This window comes from Platichthys flesus, chromosome 3 (genome assembly GCF_949316205.1).
Source record: "Platichthys flesus chromosome 3, fPlaFle2.1, whole genome shotgun sequence".
NCBI classification, from domain to species: Eukaryota; Metazoa; Chordata; class Actinopteri; order Pleuronectiformes; family Pleuronectidae; genus Platichthys; species Platichthys flesus.
Genome location: NC_084947.1, coordinates 2,797,474 through 2,815,728, shown reverse-complemented (window position 1 = coordinate 2,815,728; position 18,255 = coordinate 2,797,474). Strand labels below are relative to the sequence as shown.

The following is an 18,255-nucleotide window of genomic DNA, read 5'->3' as shown; positions in this document are numbered from 1 at the left end:
ACAATGGCTTCAAAATGTTTTACTGCTGATGCGTCACCATCCAGTCTGCTGGGTTCCCAGGGGGAGGAAATTAAATGTGGCTGTGAGGAGGTCTTTAGATGCATCTTTGAAAAGTCTCTTCAGAAAGTCCTGCTTCAATTCCACTTCTTTTTTTAATCACATGAAAAACCACTGGATTTGTATATGAGGAAAATACCCTGTGACATCTGCATTCAAGTTCCCAGAACTGGCAGATTAGCAGAACTGGCAGCTGAGAAATGAAGTGCGTTTAATAACTGAACTGAAAGCTGCTTCAGGCGGATTTCCTCTGGTCGTTGTGGTTAAAGTGAAACTCTGCTCTCAGTCATCTCAGACACTTTGAAAATGATCTGCTGTGTCCAGGTTATAACAGAACATCCAGCTCTTTCATATTGAACCATTCAAAAAAGGAACAACACCCAACAAGACATCTGACAAAAAAATTGCATTTATTTGCATGTAAATGGTCCATTAAAACATTAAAATGTTAGACAATTCAAATCTTAATACCTGGATTGAAGTGACATTCTTTCAGAGGCTGTTCCAGCATTGATTAAAGTGCATTCGCTGCTCATCCTTTTCAAGCCCATGTTTTTCCGAGTAGAAACGTGACTAGTGTCCTCTTCTGTGTATCTGAAACAATAACCTGCCCTTAAACCTGAGGTGAACATTGAGACACTTTCTTTTTTCTCAAAAGGGCACAAACAAATCTCCACACATTAACAGACATAACTTGAAGCTGTTTGAGCCTCTAGAACCTCGTCAGCCACAGCAACACGAGTACAAGTTCCAAACCCTGTTTTCAACAGTGCACCAGACAACTATTTAGTGTTGTAAGTCACAAGTTAAGGCCGTTGTCTGGTGTTCATGTCCCACCTTAAACACAATCACACTGCATTTAAAAAAAATAACTGTTCTCAAATGCACTTTCGGCTCTTCAGACCGGATGCATTTACGAACCGGCTCGCTCTTCTATAAAATAAACAATAAATACAGGATTGGGTGGAAATAAATACTCCAAAGTCATTCAGAAAGTCATGTCATCCATCCATCCATCCATTCATGCAGGAAAGAGGTGTAGGGAGAGCAAACTCACTTGTGCAAAAATCTTCTCATTAAGTGACACTTAGAAATACTCTGTTTGCCTTGAACACTGAATATTATCGTCTTAACTCAAGTTAATCTGCTGATGATGCGTTTTTAACTCAAAAGACCGAAACACCAGAGACTGTAAGAGAAGGAAAAGTGGACATTTGGTTCAAAACGGCAAATGAAAGACAGAGCGAACACATTTGGTCCTCGACTTACAGTCACTCATCCTCCTTGTGGTTCAGCTCCACCACACAACCTCTTAAAACATAAATAGCAGCAGTCACAGTCTGGACAACTTGAGCTCACAGAGTTCATATCCTCCACTTTGGCTTTTCCAACGTTCAGTGTCCTTTTTTCACACGTCAGCGGACATTCACAGAATGAGGAGGCCCCCATGAACCCCCACAGAGACCAGAAGGTCCTGGGATTCTCTGGCATTCGCCGTGGGAGAGAGGGGGGGGGGGTGGAGGGCCTTTGTCACTTAACAGGTGACCGTCACTTGTTTGGGTGAGGGGCACATGTCATTTAAGCTTTTAGAGTCACATGATGGTGTCAGCGTGATTTGACTCCCAGCTGGGTCTTCAGGTGCTCGTACATGACGTAGCTGATGCTGACGGCGGGGATGACTTTGAGGAAGTTGGGGGCCAGGCCTCGGTACAGCCCGGTTGGACCCTCACTTTGCAGGATCTGTCTGAAGAGACCCGTCATGGTCACGTTCTGGCCGCCCTCGGTCGCTGCTGTAGAATATAATGAAGAAGATATGTTATATATTAATAATGCAGTGATTAAATAATTGTGAAAGATTTGAGAGCATCCTGGTTTGTCCCTAGTTTTAAACTCTCCACGCTTGAGCCTGAGCTTCAATTGATTGATTTGTTTCAGATTGTCAAATGTTTGATATTTAATTTGTTAACTTTTTAACTGTGGTGTGTGTGTGTGGCGTCACACTTTAAGATGCTGAGTCGCTTAAATTAAACCCACTTATTGGTCAATACATCTATGAATCATGTCCTCCACCCATGATATGAATGATATGAATGCTCCTCCCCAGTTAGGTGTGGCCCTGAGGGAGCTGCTACTTCTCTAAATCTCCTTTTCAAATTAATATGTACAATGTAAAAAATGTGTTTGTGTATTTAAAACATTGCATTGCACACCGACACATCTCAGGAGCGAAGGCCTCACCTTGTGCTTGCATGCGGGTTCGGACCAGAGCCAGAGGATAACTGGCGAGCTGACCGCACGTGCTGGACACGGTGCCGCAGCCGAGGAGGACCAGGACGCCGGGATCTGAGCTGTTGGTGCTGTACCTCTCGATGTAGCTGTTCTTCAGCGTCTGATAAGGAACAAGAAGGAGAAATGTTGAGAAGCGTGTTTGGCTGCGGTTGCATTCCATCGGATGGTGTTGTGTAAACTCGTCAAGTGACAATCCGGGTGCGTGTCAAGTTCATTCTCAGGGTGATGTGAGTGGGATCAAAACAAGTATACAGACGGCTGGAACAGTACAGACAATCTGAGGGGGTTATAGGGGGCAACAGTCAGTGTGGTTGTGAGTGCTCACCTCATAAATGGCCAGGTCGATGCCTGCGTAGGGGATGACGCCGAGCATGTTGGGGATGAAGCCTTTATAAAACGCACCAAGTCCTTCTCTCCTAAAAATCTGCTTGGCACAGTCAGAGATTCCAGAGTACTGCCCGGTGTTCCTCAGAGCCAGACGGGTTTTCAGGACCTGGAGACAGAACCAGAGGAGAAAACGTCTGTTTAATACGACGGTAGAGTTCTGAGAAACGCGTTTCCCTAATTGCCTCTCAGCTTAAGAGCAGCTGCAGTTGAAGTGCCGCTCACCTCCATGGGGTAGATGGCGCTCTGGGCCGTCACTCCTGCCAGAGATCCGGCCACAAATCGCTCCACGATGCTCAGAGTCTCCTTATCGCTGCCGATCAAATGTTTAATCTGGAGAGAAATAGAGAAGGAATTAGCGACAGGCGACTAAAGTGGTTTTAAATCCAACGCTTGCAGATAAGCACGATTCCCTACCTGCTCGTACGCCATGAACTTGAGCGCCGTCTCTGGTGCGATCTTGATGATGTTCACGCCGTTGCCTCGCCACAGAGACCTCATACCGCCCTCTTTGATCATCTGCATCATTCCGCTCATGATGCACATGTTGTTGGTTCGAGTTCCATAAACCTAAGAAAGAAGAATTGGATCAGTTAGGTTGAAATATTGAAACAGGAAATCCACTGCTACCTGGAGATCTGTTCTGAATTTACAAGCAGTTGAAATTAAATGGAACTTCACATTTTGGAGTCAATTAGACACGAAGGCCAAGATTTACGTGACCTTTAAAACCTGGGTGGAAACCGTTTAATCCACTGATGGGACAGAAATAAAATGTACAAGTCAAGCATCTATAAGGATCCAAGTCTACGGGATTGTTCCAAAGTCGACGTTCCAGATAGAGAATGACGTAAATGAGCCATTGACACAGATCCAGAATCAGCACACTTCGACCTTCTGTGCATTGATGACGGTTGAGATTACGCAGAAGAAGGAGCGGTCATTGGTTTCCCAACGTGGCCCCGGACTCTGAGCCCTCTCTCTGTTAGACATTAACTTATTTATTGCCTTCAGGCAGTGCACGCTGAAGCAACATCCCTCCACTTTGGACGTGGATCACTAATCGTTCCACCTGCTGCCGCTAAGAAAGACCTCCAGGAGAATCTCCTTCATGTTTAAAAATCTGATTTTTAAAGTTAAACTCGCAGGATTAAGAACAAATAATGAAGATTTTAGACTTGATGGTTTTGAAAGAGATCATGTGACCCACGAGCTGGTGATAATTCTCTGCAAACAGTGAGCATAAGTGTTTCCTCCGCACACTGTCCATTACACAAAGTCCCCCACCCTCTCTAGTTCAGAGCCAATATATTACTCAGCTTTTGGTTCTAGTTAATTTAATTCAACCTTTGACTTCAGTGGGTTTGGATGTGGGCGTCTTACCTGCATCATGACTTTGACTCGGTCCAGGGGAGCCGTGCACGTCCTTGAAACGGCTCCAGCTCCTCCGCCCGCGACCAGGTGCCTCCACCACATTCCAGTCCGTTTCTCCTCAAGGGTAAAGTCGTCAGGCACCATCAGGTTCTCGCCCACATCAAACATCTGCAGGGAAGACAGGGAGGGAGGTTTAGAGACACGGTAGATTGAGATGAGAGATGAACACGACAAACCACAGAGGGAGGTCACGTGGAATCGTATTTCTTAACTGGCACCAGTCGGTAAAAACCTCACATGCACACCTCAGTAGTTGATCAGTAGCCACAGTACGGGTCAAACTGGGTGGCCTTCACCAACCACCATGTTTGTTTTCACACATACCACAGTATAGATCAGGACTTAATTGACCTCAGTGGTTAATCACAGATAATCACCGCCCAGCTTAGAAATCAGAGCCATGCAGATTGTAAATGAGGCTCTTTAGGCGAAGGTCAAAATACAAGAGTCTGCAAGGAGATGAACTTGAAAGTAATCTATACTAGGAACACAAGGCAGGCTGACCAGTGGATCTTCTGAAACCCGCAGATGTGGATATGTGCCAACAAGAGTAAAAACACAACATTATTGATATTGATATGCTGAGCAGCCATCATTGTTTAGTTTGTGGTGGGAAACGAACCCGTAGCCACAGAGAATTAACCATGTTTTTTCCTGCAGCCTTTAGTTTGACCTTCTGGGTTTGGAAACTCCAGCTTCCCTCTTGGCCCTGGTTCAGTTCCGTCAGTGTCTCATTTACACCAAGCAGAGGCTGTTAGGCTCATTAGAGGCACAGCGTCGAAATAACTTGCACAAAACCCAAGATCACAGCGTTTTTCTCCTGAGGGAGCTGTGCTACATCGGTTCGGCCTCCACCCGCTGCTCCCTTTTACATAACAGCCAGACAAACATGCAAATCCTTCCGACATAATCCTTCCAGAATGGGAGCAATTCCTCATGGAGCTTAATTACTGACGCAGGATGTTTGCTGACGTCGCCTTTCAGGGCCGCCCTTCTCAATTGACCCCTCATCCCCCCCAGACAGACAGAGGGTGCAACATCTTACGCATTTTGAGTAGTTCCAGATTGAGAGGAACAATTATCAGATGCTTTAAGACCCATATCAAATAAAATAATGTGTGAAAATGGACATAAAAGTTGGCGGTGAAACCAATGAATCCGCTCTTTGATGTCAGGGATCTATGCTGTTCCCTTTGTGGCTCCGGTTCTGTCTTTCAATCTCACCGTGGAGCGTTTCCAGTAGAGGATGATCTCAGGAATGGTCTCCGTCTTCTCCACCGTCATGTAGGTGCTCCAGTCTTCACTACAGATAGTTATCATCCCATTCTTATCCATGCTAAAAAAGAAACAGAAAGAACACCAAACTAAGACCGGAGACTCTACTTGATACAATCCAAACCTTCAGCCGACGAAGCGGATGAATGAAATCACCTTTTAAGGGCTTTCTCTGCGTGCTGCAGGGAGACGTGGACTCCGAGGTCGTGGAGGGACTGCATGAACTCCCTGGCGTCTACCTGGCCTGAAAAAGTGACACAAAAATAGGATGTGAAATAAAAAGGCATCTCATACAGAAAATGATCAACTGACACAAACTGAAAGCAACGGAAATAAAACCGAAACCGCAGCACAGGAGCAGCAGCCACGTACCAGCATTGTTCCTGTCGACGCTTTGCACCACCAGCTTCAGGTCCTTCTCGTAGTCCTGCAGATAGTGAACAAACTCCTCAAAGTCCAGCTGTCCATCCGGGTCCTTTTCTTCCCCTGTGAAGGTTTTCTGTGAGGATCAGAAGGGGACAGGCAGTGAGACAAGGCCCTCTGGTTGGTCGGGTAAGAGGACAGAGCAGAGTTTTAATAATAATAGCTGTTGAAGAACTAAGAATTAAGTGGTGGGGTATCAACAGTTTAAAGAGTTATGTGCAGCCACTTCTGAAAAGTGCTCCATGTACAATATGCAGCTTAATGCCACATAACAGACAACCAGCCCGTCCTGCAGTTCTGAATACGACACTGTTCCCTGGCTCCTGTTTCACGACCCCACAGGACAGCTCTGTGACCCGTCTGCCAAGTCACAGCGCACCTGATGTGCTCTAATGACGCACGTCTCTCCAGGACCAGGGGTATTAGGTAGTATCACCCGGGTCTATCTTGGACCTCAACCACAGGCCCCCACCTGCCAACGGCTGTAATCTCATTTAAGACCTCAGATGTCAGGCGTCCCGAGCTAAAACGAGACTGAGGACAACCGGCATTCCTCCAGCCCACTGGCCAGAGCCGACACCGGACCCGCCGCCCCCGAGGGCAGCCACATGACAGAGTAATGAAACCCGGCCTCCACCGAACTACCTGGCACAGAACATATACATTCCACTTGCAGAAGGGTTTTGGAGAAAGGGAAATCTGTGTCCAGTGTTTGTACAAAACCAAGGTTATACAGGAAGCTAAGTGAAGCTGTCACACTAAAAGTAATGTTTACTGATAACATGTTAACTTTGAATGTAAACACCTGAAAATCTGACAGGTCAGCGTCTCATTGACCACAGATGGAGCCTGAGTCAGAGTTTTAAGATCGAGTGTTCCTGGTTTCAGAGGAGTGCATCTGTAGGTTTCAGTAAAACAATAAATGCATTGTTATTTATTGAAGTTTACACACTAGAGCAGGATTAATCAGATTTGGTGGTAAAATGCTGCAGCAGGTTCCAATCTCTCGCATAAGATTTTCCTTTGTAACATAAAACTCCTGAAGTGAAACACATGTGAGTTTCTGACTTTTAGCACAATTCCTTTTTGATTAAATACCTAATTCATTTATTTTTTAGGATACTTGTTTGAACCGGAGAAGCTTCCAGATGAAATGAATGGCTCGTAGCGACGCTTCCTCTTCAGGGAGGAACTTCCCTCAATGAATGCCGCCGGTTCCTTTGAAGTTTAGAAAACCAACTGAACGCAGGAAAAGACTCTGTATCTTAATAGAAACTCCGAGTTAACTTAAAGTTGAGCCAATATTCACAGTATAAAGTTTTTATAAAACGTGATAAAGTAGCTTGTAGCGCGTTTTCGAAGAAAGCCGGTCCCCTGTCTGTGAGGCCTAGTCGTAAGGCTTGTTAGCTCCCGCTGCTAACGCAGTGCTAATCCGTCCTGAGCCCGGAAAGAAGCGATCAAACGCCGCTCAGACTGACCGGCTCAACACCACAATGATCCCTGATCCCAACCAGCGACCCCACAGGTTCGATTCCCACGTCTTTTTGACTCACCTCTCTCCATCGCTGGTAGGTGGAAAACTCCTGGGAGGGCAGGAGCACGCTGAGCCGGTTGAACACGGACTTGAGCTCCGAGGGGAGGCCGTCGGATTCGAAGTATTCCACCGCCACCGGGTCGCAGTTGGCCACGGGGACGTAGAGGCACAGGCCGAGCATGTTGGCGCCGGGAGAAGGAGGCTGAAACCGGGTAAATAAGCAAGCGACGTGGCGCGTGTGTCCCCCGGACCGAATGAGAAGCCGGCAGAGGAAAAGCCGGCTAACCATGCCGGCAGGACACGCCCCTTCCCGGAATACTGCCACGTCACTGGCTGCCCCGCCGGCTCCGTCCACGTCATTTTACTACTGCCAATCGCTGAGCCCGCCCATTCAACCGGCTCGGCTCCGTGGGTCGGCCACGCCCCCTTTTGACGTAGGGGATTGGTTGACGATTCTATGCCATTGCAGAATCGTCGACCAATCCCGTTCCGTCTTACGGCCCACGCGTCGAGAATTGACCAATCCTTGGAGGTCTTTCATTCAAACTGTGGCTGAGGCGAAGATCAGGCGCAGGAGGCTAGAAATGAATAAACAAACAAATGAACAACAACAGCAGTGAAACAACAACAACAATACTACAACTACTACTACTAATCATCATAATAATCATCATCATCATCATCATCATCATCATCCTCATCATCCTCATCATCATCATCATCATCATCATCATCATCATCATCATCATCATCATCATCATCATCCTCATCATCATTATCATCATCAACTAAATGAATGGATTCTTTTTGCTCTTTTTGTGTATGTATGTATTGTTATGATTTGTATGGGTTGTGTGTGACAACTGTTTACAAACCAACTGGCCCCCAGGGGACAGTAAAGACGACCTTAACCTTAACTTAACCTTTATTCTGCTTTTTTTGTTTTTCATTCTTCGTTGAGTGAGTTTGTATTTGTATTTTTTGTTGAGTTTTTCTCTATTAGTTTGGAGATGTGCTTTATAGATAAAGCTGTGATTTATTATTATTAAATGCATTGTTACTGTGTGTTGTGAATGAAGGATAACACACTCTGCCTCTCACTGAATCTCCTCTTAACACCAGGTGTGAAATGCAGTAAATCCTGAAACACCAACAACTTCTTCCTCAAACACAACCAGCTCCTCCTAGGCAGGACATATGTGTGTCTCCTCCCTTCACAGGTGTGTCAGTGTAAGAACCAGTGAACAACAAGCTGTGAACTGTGGGAGATGAGTCACTGCAGGAAGTGAACTGGTTCTACAGTCTCTGGCAGTAGCTGAAATGGCGCAGCAAGAAATTTACCTGGACAGAGAAAGATTCTGCTGTTCGATCTGTCTGGATCTACTGAAGGATCCGGTGACTACTGGCTGTGGACACAGCTACTGTAAGAGCTGTATTAACTCCCACTGGGACAAAGGGGAGGAGAGAGGAAGCTACAGCTGCCCTCAGTGTAGACAGACCTTCACACCGAGGCCTGTCCTGGAGAAAAACACCATGTTAGCTGATTTAGTGGAGGAGCTGAAGAAGACTGGACTCCAAGCTGCTCCTGCTGATCACTGCTATGCTGGACCTAGAGATGTGGCCTGTGATGTCTGCACTGGGAGAAAACTGAAAGCTCTCAAGTCCTGTTTGAATTGTTTGGCCTCTTATTGTGAAAAACACCTCCAGCCTCATCTTCAGTCAGCTGCATTGAAGAAGCACAAGCTGGTGGAGCCCTCGGAGAAGCTCCAGGAGAACATCTGCTCTCGTCACGACGAGGTGATGAAGACGTTCTGCCGCACTGATCAGCAGTGTATCTGTTATCTCTGCTCTGTGGAGGAACATAAAGACCACAACACAGTGTCAGCTGCAGCAGAAAGGACTGAGAGGCAGAGAGAGCTCGGGCTGAGGAGACAAACAATCCAGCAGAGAGTCCAGGACACAGAGAGAGACGTGAAGCTGCTTCAACAGGAGGAGGAGGCCCTCAATGGATCTGCTGATAAAGCAGTGGAGGACAGTGAGGAGATCTTCACTGAGCTGATCCGTCTGCTGGAGAAAAGAAGCTCTGATGTGAAGCAGCAGATCAGATTCCAGCAGGAAACTGAAGTGAGTCGAGTCAGAGAGCTTCAGGAGAGACTGGAGCAGGAGATCACTGAGCTGAAGAGGAAAGACCAGGAACTGAAGCAGCTCTCAGACACAGAGGATCACAACCAGTTTCTACACAACTACCCCTCACTGTCACCACCCTGTGGATCTACACACTCATCCAGCATCAGGATCCGTCCTCTGAGGAACTTTGAGGACGTGACAGCAGCTGTGTCCCAAGTCAGAGGTCGACTACAGGACATTCTGAGTGAGACAGAGACAGAGATTTTACAGATTGTGTCTCAAGTGGATGTTTTACTGCCACAACCAGAACCAGAGACCAGAGCTGACTTCTTAAGATATTCACAGGAAATCACACTGGATCCAAACACAGCACACGAACATCTGTTATTTTCTGAAGGAAACAGAAAAGTAACATGGGCGAGTGAAGATCAGTCTCATTCTAATCACCCAGACAGATTCATTTATCACCCTCAGGTCCTGAGTAGAGAGAGTCTGACTGGACGTTGTTACTGGGAGGTGGGGATGAAGGTGGGGCTGGGAGCAGTTTATGTAGCAGTCACATACAAGAATATCAGCAGAGCAGGAGGCTCAAATGAATGTCTGTTTGGATACAATGATAAATCTTGGTCATTATATTGTTATGGGAACAGATATATCTTTTATTACAAGAGCATCAAGACTCCAGTGTCAGGTCCTGTGTCCTCCAGAGTCGGAGTGTACCTGGATCACAGTGCAGGTGTTCTGTCCTTCTACAGAGTCTCTGACACCATGACTCTCCTCCACAGAGTCCAGACCACATTCACTCTGCCTCTCTATGCTGGAGTTAGTGTTTATCCTGGATCCACAGCTGAGTTCTGTAAACTCAAATAGACTCGAGTCATTAAAAGCAGTGATTTAGATTCTGTGTGTAAATCTTTAACTTCTCTTGTCTCCATGTTTGTTGATCAAAGTTCGTCGTGGTGACGTTTCTGCTCCGCACAGAGATCAGCTGTCAATCAAACACTGACCTTCCTGTATCACACATATTTAGTTCTCACTTTGTAAAGACAGAAATCTATAATTCCACTGACATGAATGTATTAAGAACTAATGTTGCTGTCGTTTTCTAAATCAATGTAAAATTTTGAATTTGTCCAAATTGGTAATTTCTGTCTTCATCTTCGAATATAAAGCAGAATGGAATGAAGTGCTCCAGTTCAAACTGATTCAGTAATGAAATAATAACAGCAATTCAATTTTTATGTCTGCATATGAAAATATACTTGAACAAATTAAAGAATTCTGATTCTGATCTGAAACGTTCAATTAATTAATTGCCACCAACATCTGTAAACTGAGGCCGTTGGGCAGGCGAGTGTTTTAAGTATCATAACATCGAATGTATAAAATAAAACAAACAATAAACCTGATTTATTAACCTCAAGTCATCCTCTCTGAGTGTTTCACTTGCCTGTGTTGCAACAGCCCTGCTGCCACATTCACTATAAACCAGTTTATGTCTAAATATTTACACACTGTATTCTCTCTATACCTATTTCCTCTTATATTTTACTTTCCATGTTCTATACAGTTAGTTCTGACCTTGTTCATCCTATGAAAAATAAAGAAAACATCATGAGGTCATGAGTTGTGGAACTAAACTGGGAGATGGACGAGATCCAAAAGCCCAAAAAGGTGCTGAAGAAACTCAGAGAGCTGAACCCAGAGTCCGTCAGCTGATCTTGGGTTTATATAACACACACAAACACACACACACACACACACACACACACACACACACAAACACACACAAACACACACAAACACACACACACACCCCCTCTCTAACTTAAGTGTGGAAAAACAGACCTCACTTAAACACTTGTGGCTGAACTGGAGCAGGAAATGATTTGGTGTCCTCACACTTTGGGTCAAGCATCAGATTCAGTTACATAATAAAATATCACCACCTCCACCAAAAGTTGTGTTTCATGTTAAAGTGGACGAGGAAGTGTTTCTCTGCAGCTTCACTGACTGAATGTTCTGCAGCTGGGATCAAAACTTTAATTTAGCTCAGATACAGGTTACTAGAACCACTGATCAATATAATAACTACTTAATCCACTTCACTGGTTATAGATTATGTAATGAACTCAAACCTCAGGAATTTAATCTTCACTAAAATCCATGTGTTGCTTTAGTGGCCTGTTTTCCTCACCAGTGCAGCTGTAGAGTACATAATAGTTTTCCCACACTCATGAACGGTCAGCGCGACCTTTGAACTTTGAAATCAATTCAGTTCATCTTTGAGTTTAAATAACAACTGATAAAAATTTGACAAAATTCCTCGACGGCAGATATGAGATTTGATGTTCAAGAGCCCAAACACACTATGTTTAAGAAAATGCGTTGTCAACACAAACCATTAACGCTAATTTTTCAGCTTCTTTATGAATCTTTAACAAATAATTATCAGGCTCATAGAAATAACCTTTTATCATATCAAATAATTATCTGAAATGAATCAACTTGAGAAGTATATTTTGTTAGGTCTCTAATTGTTTACCTGTAAACTTCTGAACATTTATTGCAAGACAGTTTTTCTTATATACAATATAATCTAAATATTATCATTATCTGGTCGTATAAGCAATATTGTGCTGGAAAATAAAGAAACCAAACAATGACAATGTAAAAACTTTACATTAAAATAAAAAAACATTCAATATTAAACTCAAAAAGTCATAATGCAGAGAATGTGCATAATAACTCAATAAACTAAATAGAGACTTTTCCAGCTGCATCTGATCCTTTTTGGATTCAAAATGTCTGATTGAACCTCCCAGTCTGTTTGTGACACCAGTCAAAGTCCAGCGTCAACACAAACATGTTGTTCTCTTGCTCATTGTCGAATCCGGTGGCGTCACAGAGACGAGAGTAAACGACTCCAGGACAGAGCAGCTCCTTCACCTGGAAGCAGCCGAACAAACACCATCACATCTGACGGAGAGGAACCAGGTGAGAGGTGAACGGCTGCTCCGTCACAACCTCACACATCTGGACCGAGAGGTTCTACAGCTAGATTAGGAGGTTTTTCTGTTGTTGTGGAGAAACATCTGTTTTCATTAGTTAATCTTATCTGTGGGTCATTTAAGCTATAAAAATAATGATCATATATGATGACTAGATAATAAGCATAATCCCCACACACCTTCAGGGGCTCTAACAGTTCTATAAAAAAAAAATGTAGCCACAGATTCTCTCATGTACATGAATCCAAAGTGAACGAGAACTCGCGCAAGAGAGAAGAAGCTGAAAAACCTAAAATCTCCCAAAGGCCAAATAAACATAATTATATACAATTAAAAACAATGAGGACGAGAGACAGACGATTATTAAATGAAGGTGAAACCATTAAATGTAAATAAAGAATGCAAAGGTTGAAAGACTGCAGAAAAAACATTCGTCTTTAGTCTGAAGGATTTCACTGAGTGGTTTATTCTTATATCATTCGTATCTTGTTTTACAAAACAATGTAAAATATATGGCAAAACATTTTTTAATATTGACATTTTGGATTTTCCCTGGCAGTTGAAAATGCTGTTGATTTATTGATTGTTAAATAATAAAAAATGTCTTTAATGACTCATCCAGTTCTCACATTTGTGTTCTGAAATATACAAATCAGGCCTTCAATTAAATAAGGCATAATTTACATAATTAAACATAACATTTCAGTGAATGGAACCTGATGCCTCCTTCTCTTACGTCTATTTTTTGTTGTTGCATTAACCAGCTCATGATTCTTTTCAATCTTTGAATTGTGAGTGCATCATATCACTGGAATAGAACTTGAACAGAACACAAAGTTCACACAGAGATCTGCTGCTCTCTGTTGGCTGACCTGGAATCTGAAGTTAAAACTGACCAAGTTCAAGCTGCTGCTCAAATTCACTCAGTTTCATTCTCATGTTTGAAAGTTAAATCTTATAACCTTGAAATTGATTTGACTCTTTTTCCCCATATGGAGATAAACATTCCTTTATAACAAAGATAAATATATATTAATAGATGTATATTATATTACGTTTTCACCCTCATTTACTTTAAAAAGTTGATCTGAGTTTGTAAAATGAAAAAAAACTGAGGCATCTGAAATGGAAAAGAGCCTCCAGCCCTTTAACGGCTGGTTAGTGTATTCTCCAATGAAAATATTACAAAACAAAATCATATTTGTAAACTGAGTGTGTGTTTGTTTTTTAATGTGTAGAGGCACATGTAACATGTATGACCACACGGTGTCGCTGCTTCACCTCTGAGGCCGAAGGGCATCAAGTCAAAGAGGGAGAGACAGTAACGGACCAGATTTTGGACAGCTCTACCTTTCAAAGTAAGATGCCTCAACGTTAAACCATGAATCATTGTCAGTGGATTTAAATTGTTCAATTAAATAAAACAATAACAACAACAATAACAACTATAATACATATAATAATAATAATAATTGTTGTATTATTATTAAATGGCACCGCATTATAAAGAAGCCAAATAATCCTTCTAAAAATAAAAGACAGCAAGTAATAAAGTAAAACATCTCAAGTAAGACAATACATTTAATAAAAGTTATGTCACGCCCCTGTTAACATGGGGGATTGGTTGACGATTCTACGCCATTGTTGAATCGTCAACCAATCCCGTTCCGTCTTTTGTCCCCCGCGTCGAGGATTGACCAATCCTGGGAGGTCTTTCATTCATACTGCGGCTGAGGCCAAGATCAAGAGCAGGAGGTTACAAATAAATAAATAAACAAATAAACAACAACAGCAGAGAGTAAAAAAACAACAACAATACTACTACTAGTACCAATAATCACCTTCATCATCGTCATCATCATTAGCAATACAAAATAAACTAATGGATTCTTTGTGCTCTTTTTGTGTATGTAGTGTTATGATGTGTATGGGTTGTGTGTAACTACTGTTTACAAGCCAAATGGTCCCTCAGGGACAGTAAAGACGACCTTAAACTTAGCTTAACCTTTATTCTACTTTGTTAGTTTTTCATTCTTTGATGAGTGAGTTTGTATTTGTTATTTTTACGAGCTTTTCTTTGTTAGTTTTTAGATGTGCTTTATAAATAAAGATGTGATTTATTATTATTAAATGCATCTGTTTGATTTGACTTTAATTGTTATTGTGTGTTGTGAATGAAGGATAACACAATCTGCCTCTCACTGAATCTCCTCTTAACACCAGGTGAGAACAGGCCGCTGGGAAATGCAGTAAAACCTGAAACACCAACAACTTCTTCCTCAAATACAACCAGCTCCTCCCAGTCAGGACATGTCTGTCTCTCCTCCCTTCACAGGTGTGTCAGTGTAAGAACCAGTGAACAACAAGCTGGGAACTGTGGGAGCTGAGTCGCTGCAGGAAGTGAACGAGAGGGGGAGGAGCAGAGCTCTGTATCTGTTCAGAGGAAGTCAAACTGTTCTTCTGTCTCTGGCAGCAGCTGAAATGGCGCAGCAGGAATTTCACCTGGACAGAGGAAGATTCTGCTGTTCGATCTGTCTGGATCTACTGAAGGATCCGGTGACTACTGGCTGTGGACACAGCTACTGTAAGAGCTGTATTAACTCCCACTGGGACAATGGGGAGGAGAGAGGTAGCTACAGCTGTCCTCAGTGTAGACAGACCTTCACACCGAGGCCTGTCCTGGAGAAAAACACCATGTTAGCTGATTTAGTGGAGGAGCTGAAGAAGACTGGACTCCAAGCTGCTCCTGCTGATCACTGCTATGCTGGACCTGGAGATGTGGCCTGTGATGTCTGCACTGGGAGAAAACTGAAAGCTATCAAGTCCTGCTTGAATTGTTTGGCCTCTTATTGTGAAAAACACCTCCAGCGTCATCTTCAGTCAGCTGCATTGAAGAAGCACAAGCTGGTGGAGCCCTCGGAGAAGCTCCAGGAGAACATCTGCTCTCGTCACGACGAGGTGATGAAGATGTTCTGCCGCACTGATCAGCAGTGTATCTGTTATCTCTGCTCTGTGGATGAACATAAAGACCACGACACAGTTACAGCTGCAGCAGAAAGGACTGAGAGGCAGAGAGAGCTCGGGCTGAGGAGACAAACAATCCAGCAGAGAGTCCAGGACACAGAGAAAGAAGTGAAGCTGCTTCAACAGGAGGAGAAGGCCCTCAATGGCTCTGCTGATAAAGCAGTGGAGGACAGTGAGGAGATCTTCACTGAGCTGATCCGTCTGCTGGAGAAAAGAAGCTCTGATGTGAAGCAGCAGATCAGATCCCAGCAGGAAACTGAAGTGAGTCGAGTCAGAGAGCTTCAGGAGAGACTGGAGCAGGAGATCACTGAGCTGAAGAGGAAAGACCAGGAACTGAAGCAGCTCTCAGACACAGAGGATCACAACCAGTTTCTACACAACTACCCCTCACTGTCACCACCCTGTGGATCTACACACTCATCCAGCATCAGGATCCGTCCTCTGAGGAACTTTGAGGACGTGACAGCAGCTGTGTCCCAAGTCAGAGGTCGACTACAGGACATTCTGAGTGAGACAGAGACAGAGATTTTACAGATTGTGTCTCAAGTGGATGTTTTACTGCCACAACCAGAGCCAGAGACCAGAGCTGACTTCTTAAGATATTCACAGGAAATCACACTGGATCCAAACACAGCACACGAACATCTGTTATTATCTGAAGGAAACAGAAAAGTAACATGGATGAGTAAAGAACAGTCTTATTCTGATCACCCAGACAGATTCACTAATAGGCTTCAGGTCCTCAGTAGAGAGAGTCTGACTGGACGTTGTTACTGGGAGGTGGAGGTGGAGGACAGAGGATCAGTTCGTGTAGCAGTCACATACAAGAATATCAGAAGAGCAGGACGCTCAAATGAATGTCTGTTTGGATACAATGATAAATCTTGGTCATTATATTGTGATAGAAACAGTTATATCTTTTATTACAACAGCATCAAGACTCCAGTGTCAGGTCCTGTGTCCTCCAGAGTAGGAGTGTACCTGGATCACAGTGCAGGTGTTCTGTCCTTCTACAGAGTCTCTGACACCATGACTCTCCTCCACAGAGTCCAGACCACATTCACTCAGCGTCTCTATGCTGGAGTTAATGTTTGGTCTGGAGCCACAGCTGAGTTCTGTAAACTCAAATAGACTCGAGTCATTAAAAACAGTGATTTAGATTCTGTGTTTAAATCTTTAACTTCTCTTGTCTCCATGTTTGTTGATCAAAGTTCGTCGTGGTGAGGTTTCTGCTCCGCACAGAGATCAGCTGTCAATCAAACACTGACCTTCCTTTATCACACATATTCAGTTCTCACTTTGTAAAGACAGAAATCTATAATTACACTGACATGAATGTGTTTGAAAGAACTAATGTTGCTGTTATTTTCTTAATCAATGTTAAAATGTGGAATATGACCAAAATGGCCACTAAATGCAAAACGGGCTTCCTGTTGCGTTCTGAGGGGCTCGGGGGGGCACCGTTGAGCCACGCCCATGGTAAATTACTCCAGAATACGTACATTTTCACCACTTTCTAATTTTCTGCACATTTTGAACATGTTAAAGCCTCAAAAAGCCAATTAATTTATCTGAAAAATAATAATCCTTACATTTTCAATCGGGCCCTACAAAACAAAACATAGTTCACCACTGGATATTCAGAAAACAAATTATAAAATAAAATACCATCAATAATCATGACGTGAGTGATGACGTGCAGAGACACGTTTTAAAAATTAAAAATTACCATTGATAATAATGATGATGATATAATAATCAACAGAAATAAACTGAAGATGTGATGATGAGGAGTTTAATGTGAAAACTGAACCAAACATAATACTGATTTCTGTCTTCATCTTCTGATTCTGAACTGAGAAGTTTAAATTAATCATTGCTTCCAACAACTGTAAACTGAGGCCGTTGGGCAGGCGAGTGTTTTAAGTATCATAACATTGAATGTATAAAATAAAACAAACAATAAACCTGATTTATTAACCTCAAGTCATCCTCTCTGAGTGTTTCATTTGCCTGTGTTGCAACAGCCCTGCTGCCACACACACTATATACCAGTTTATGTATACATATTTACTCTCTGTATTCTCTCTATACCTATTTACTCTTATATTTTACTTGCCATGTTCTATACAATTAGTTCTGACCTTGATCATCCTATGAACAATAAAGAAAACATCATGAGGTCACGAGCTGTGGAACTAAACCGGGAGATGGACGAGAGCCAAAAGCCAAAAAAGGTGCTCATGGAACGCAGAGAGCTGATCCCCGAGTCCGTCAGCTGATCCTGTCTGGGTTCATATAACACACACACACACACACACACACACACACACACACACACACACACTCTCTCTCACTTCAGTGTGGAAGAACAGACTCACTAAAACACATGTGGCTGAATCCAAAGTGAACAAGAACTTGTGCAAGAGAGAAGAAGCTGAAACACCTAAAATCTCCCAAAGGGCAAATAAACATAATTATATACAATTAAAAACAATGAGGACGAGAGACAGATGATAATTAAATGAAGGTGAAACCATTAACTGTAAATAAAGAATGCAAAGGGTGAAAGACTGCAGGAAAAACATTCACACAACTTTTATTTCTGTCGTCTTTAGCCTGAAGGATTTTACTGAGTGGTTTATTGTTATGTCATTCGTATCTTGTTTTACAAAACAATGTAAAAAATATAGCAAA

General features: G+C 43.1%; 2 protein-coding genes across 2 annotated transcripts; one reads left to right on the top strand and one right to left on the bottom strand.

Moving 5' to 3' along the window:
- Positions 1 to 450: 450 nt before the first annotated feature.
- slc25a25a (solute carrier family 25 member 25a) lies at positions 451 to 7,675 on the bottom strand. Its single transcript, XM_062381332.1, has 10 exons — positions 7,416 to 7,675; positions 5,812 to 5,938; positions 5,596 to 5,683; positions 5,389 to 5,500; positions 4,114 to 4,272; positions 3,148 to 3,300; positions 2,956 to 3,063; positions 2,672 to 2,839; positions 2,296 to 2,446; positions 451 to 1,847 (listed from the first exon to the last, which is right to left on the bottom strand). The coding sequence occupies exons 1-10, from the start codon at positions 7,575 to 7,577 to the stop codon at positions 1,663 to 1,665; spliced, it is 1,413 nt and encodes a 470-aa protein (XP_062237316.1). The 5' UTR covers positions 7,578 to 7,675; the 3' UTR covers positions 451 to 1,662.
- A 776-nt stretch (positions 7,676 to 8,451) lies between these two features.
- LOC133933441 (uncharacterized) lies at positions 8,452 to 17,544 on the top strand. The gene is made up of 2 exons (XM_062380556.1): positions 8,452 to 10,382; positions 14,885 to 17,544. Exons 1-2 carry the CDS (start codon positions 8,717 to 8,719, stop codon positions 16,687 to 16,689), a joined length of 3,471 nt encoding a protein of 1,156 aa, XP_062236540.1. The 5' UTR covers positions 8,452 to 8,716; the 3' UTR covers positions 16,690 to 17,544.
- The last annotated feature ends 711 nt before the right edge of the window (positions 17,545 to 18,255 follow it).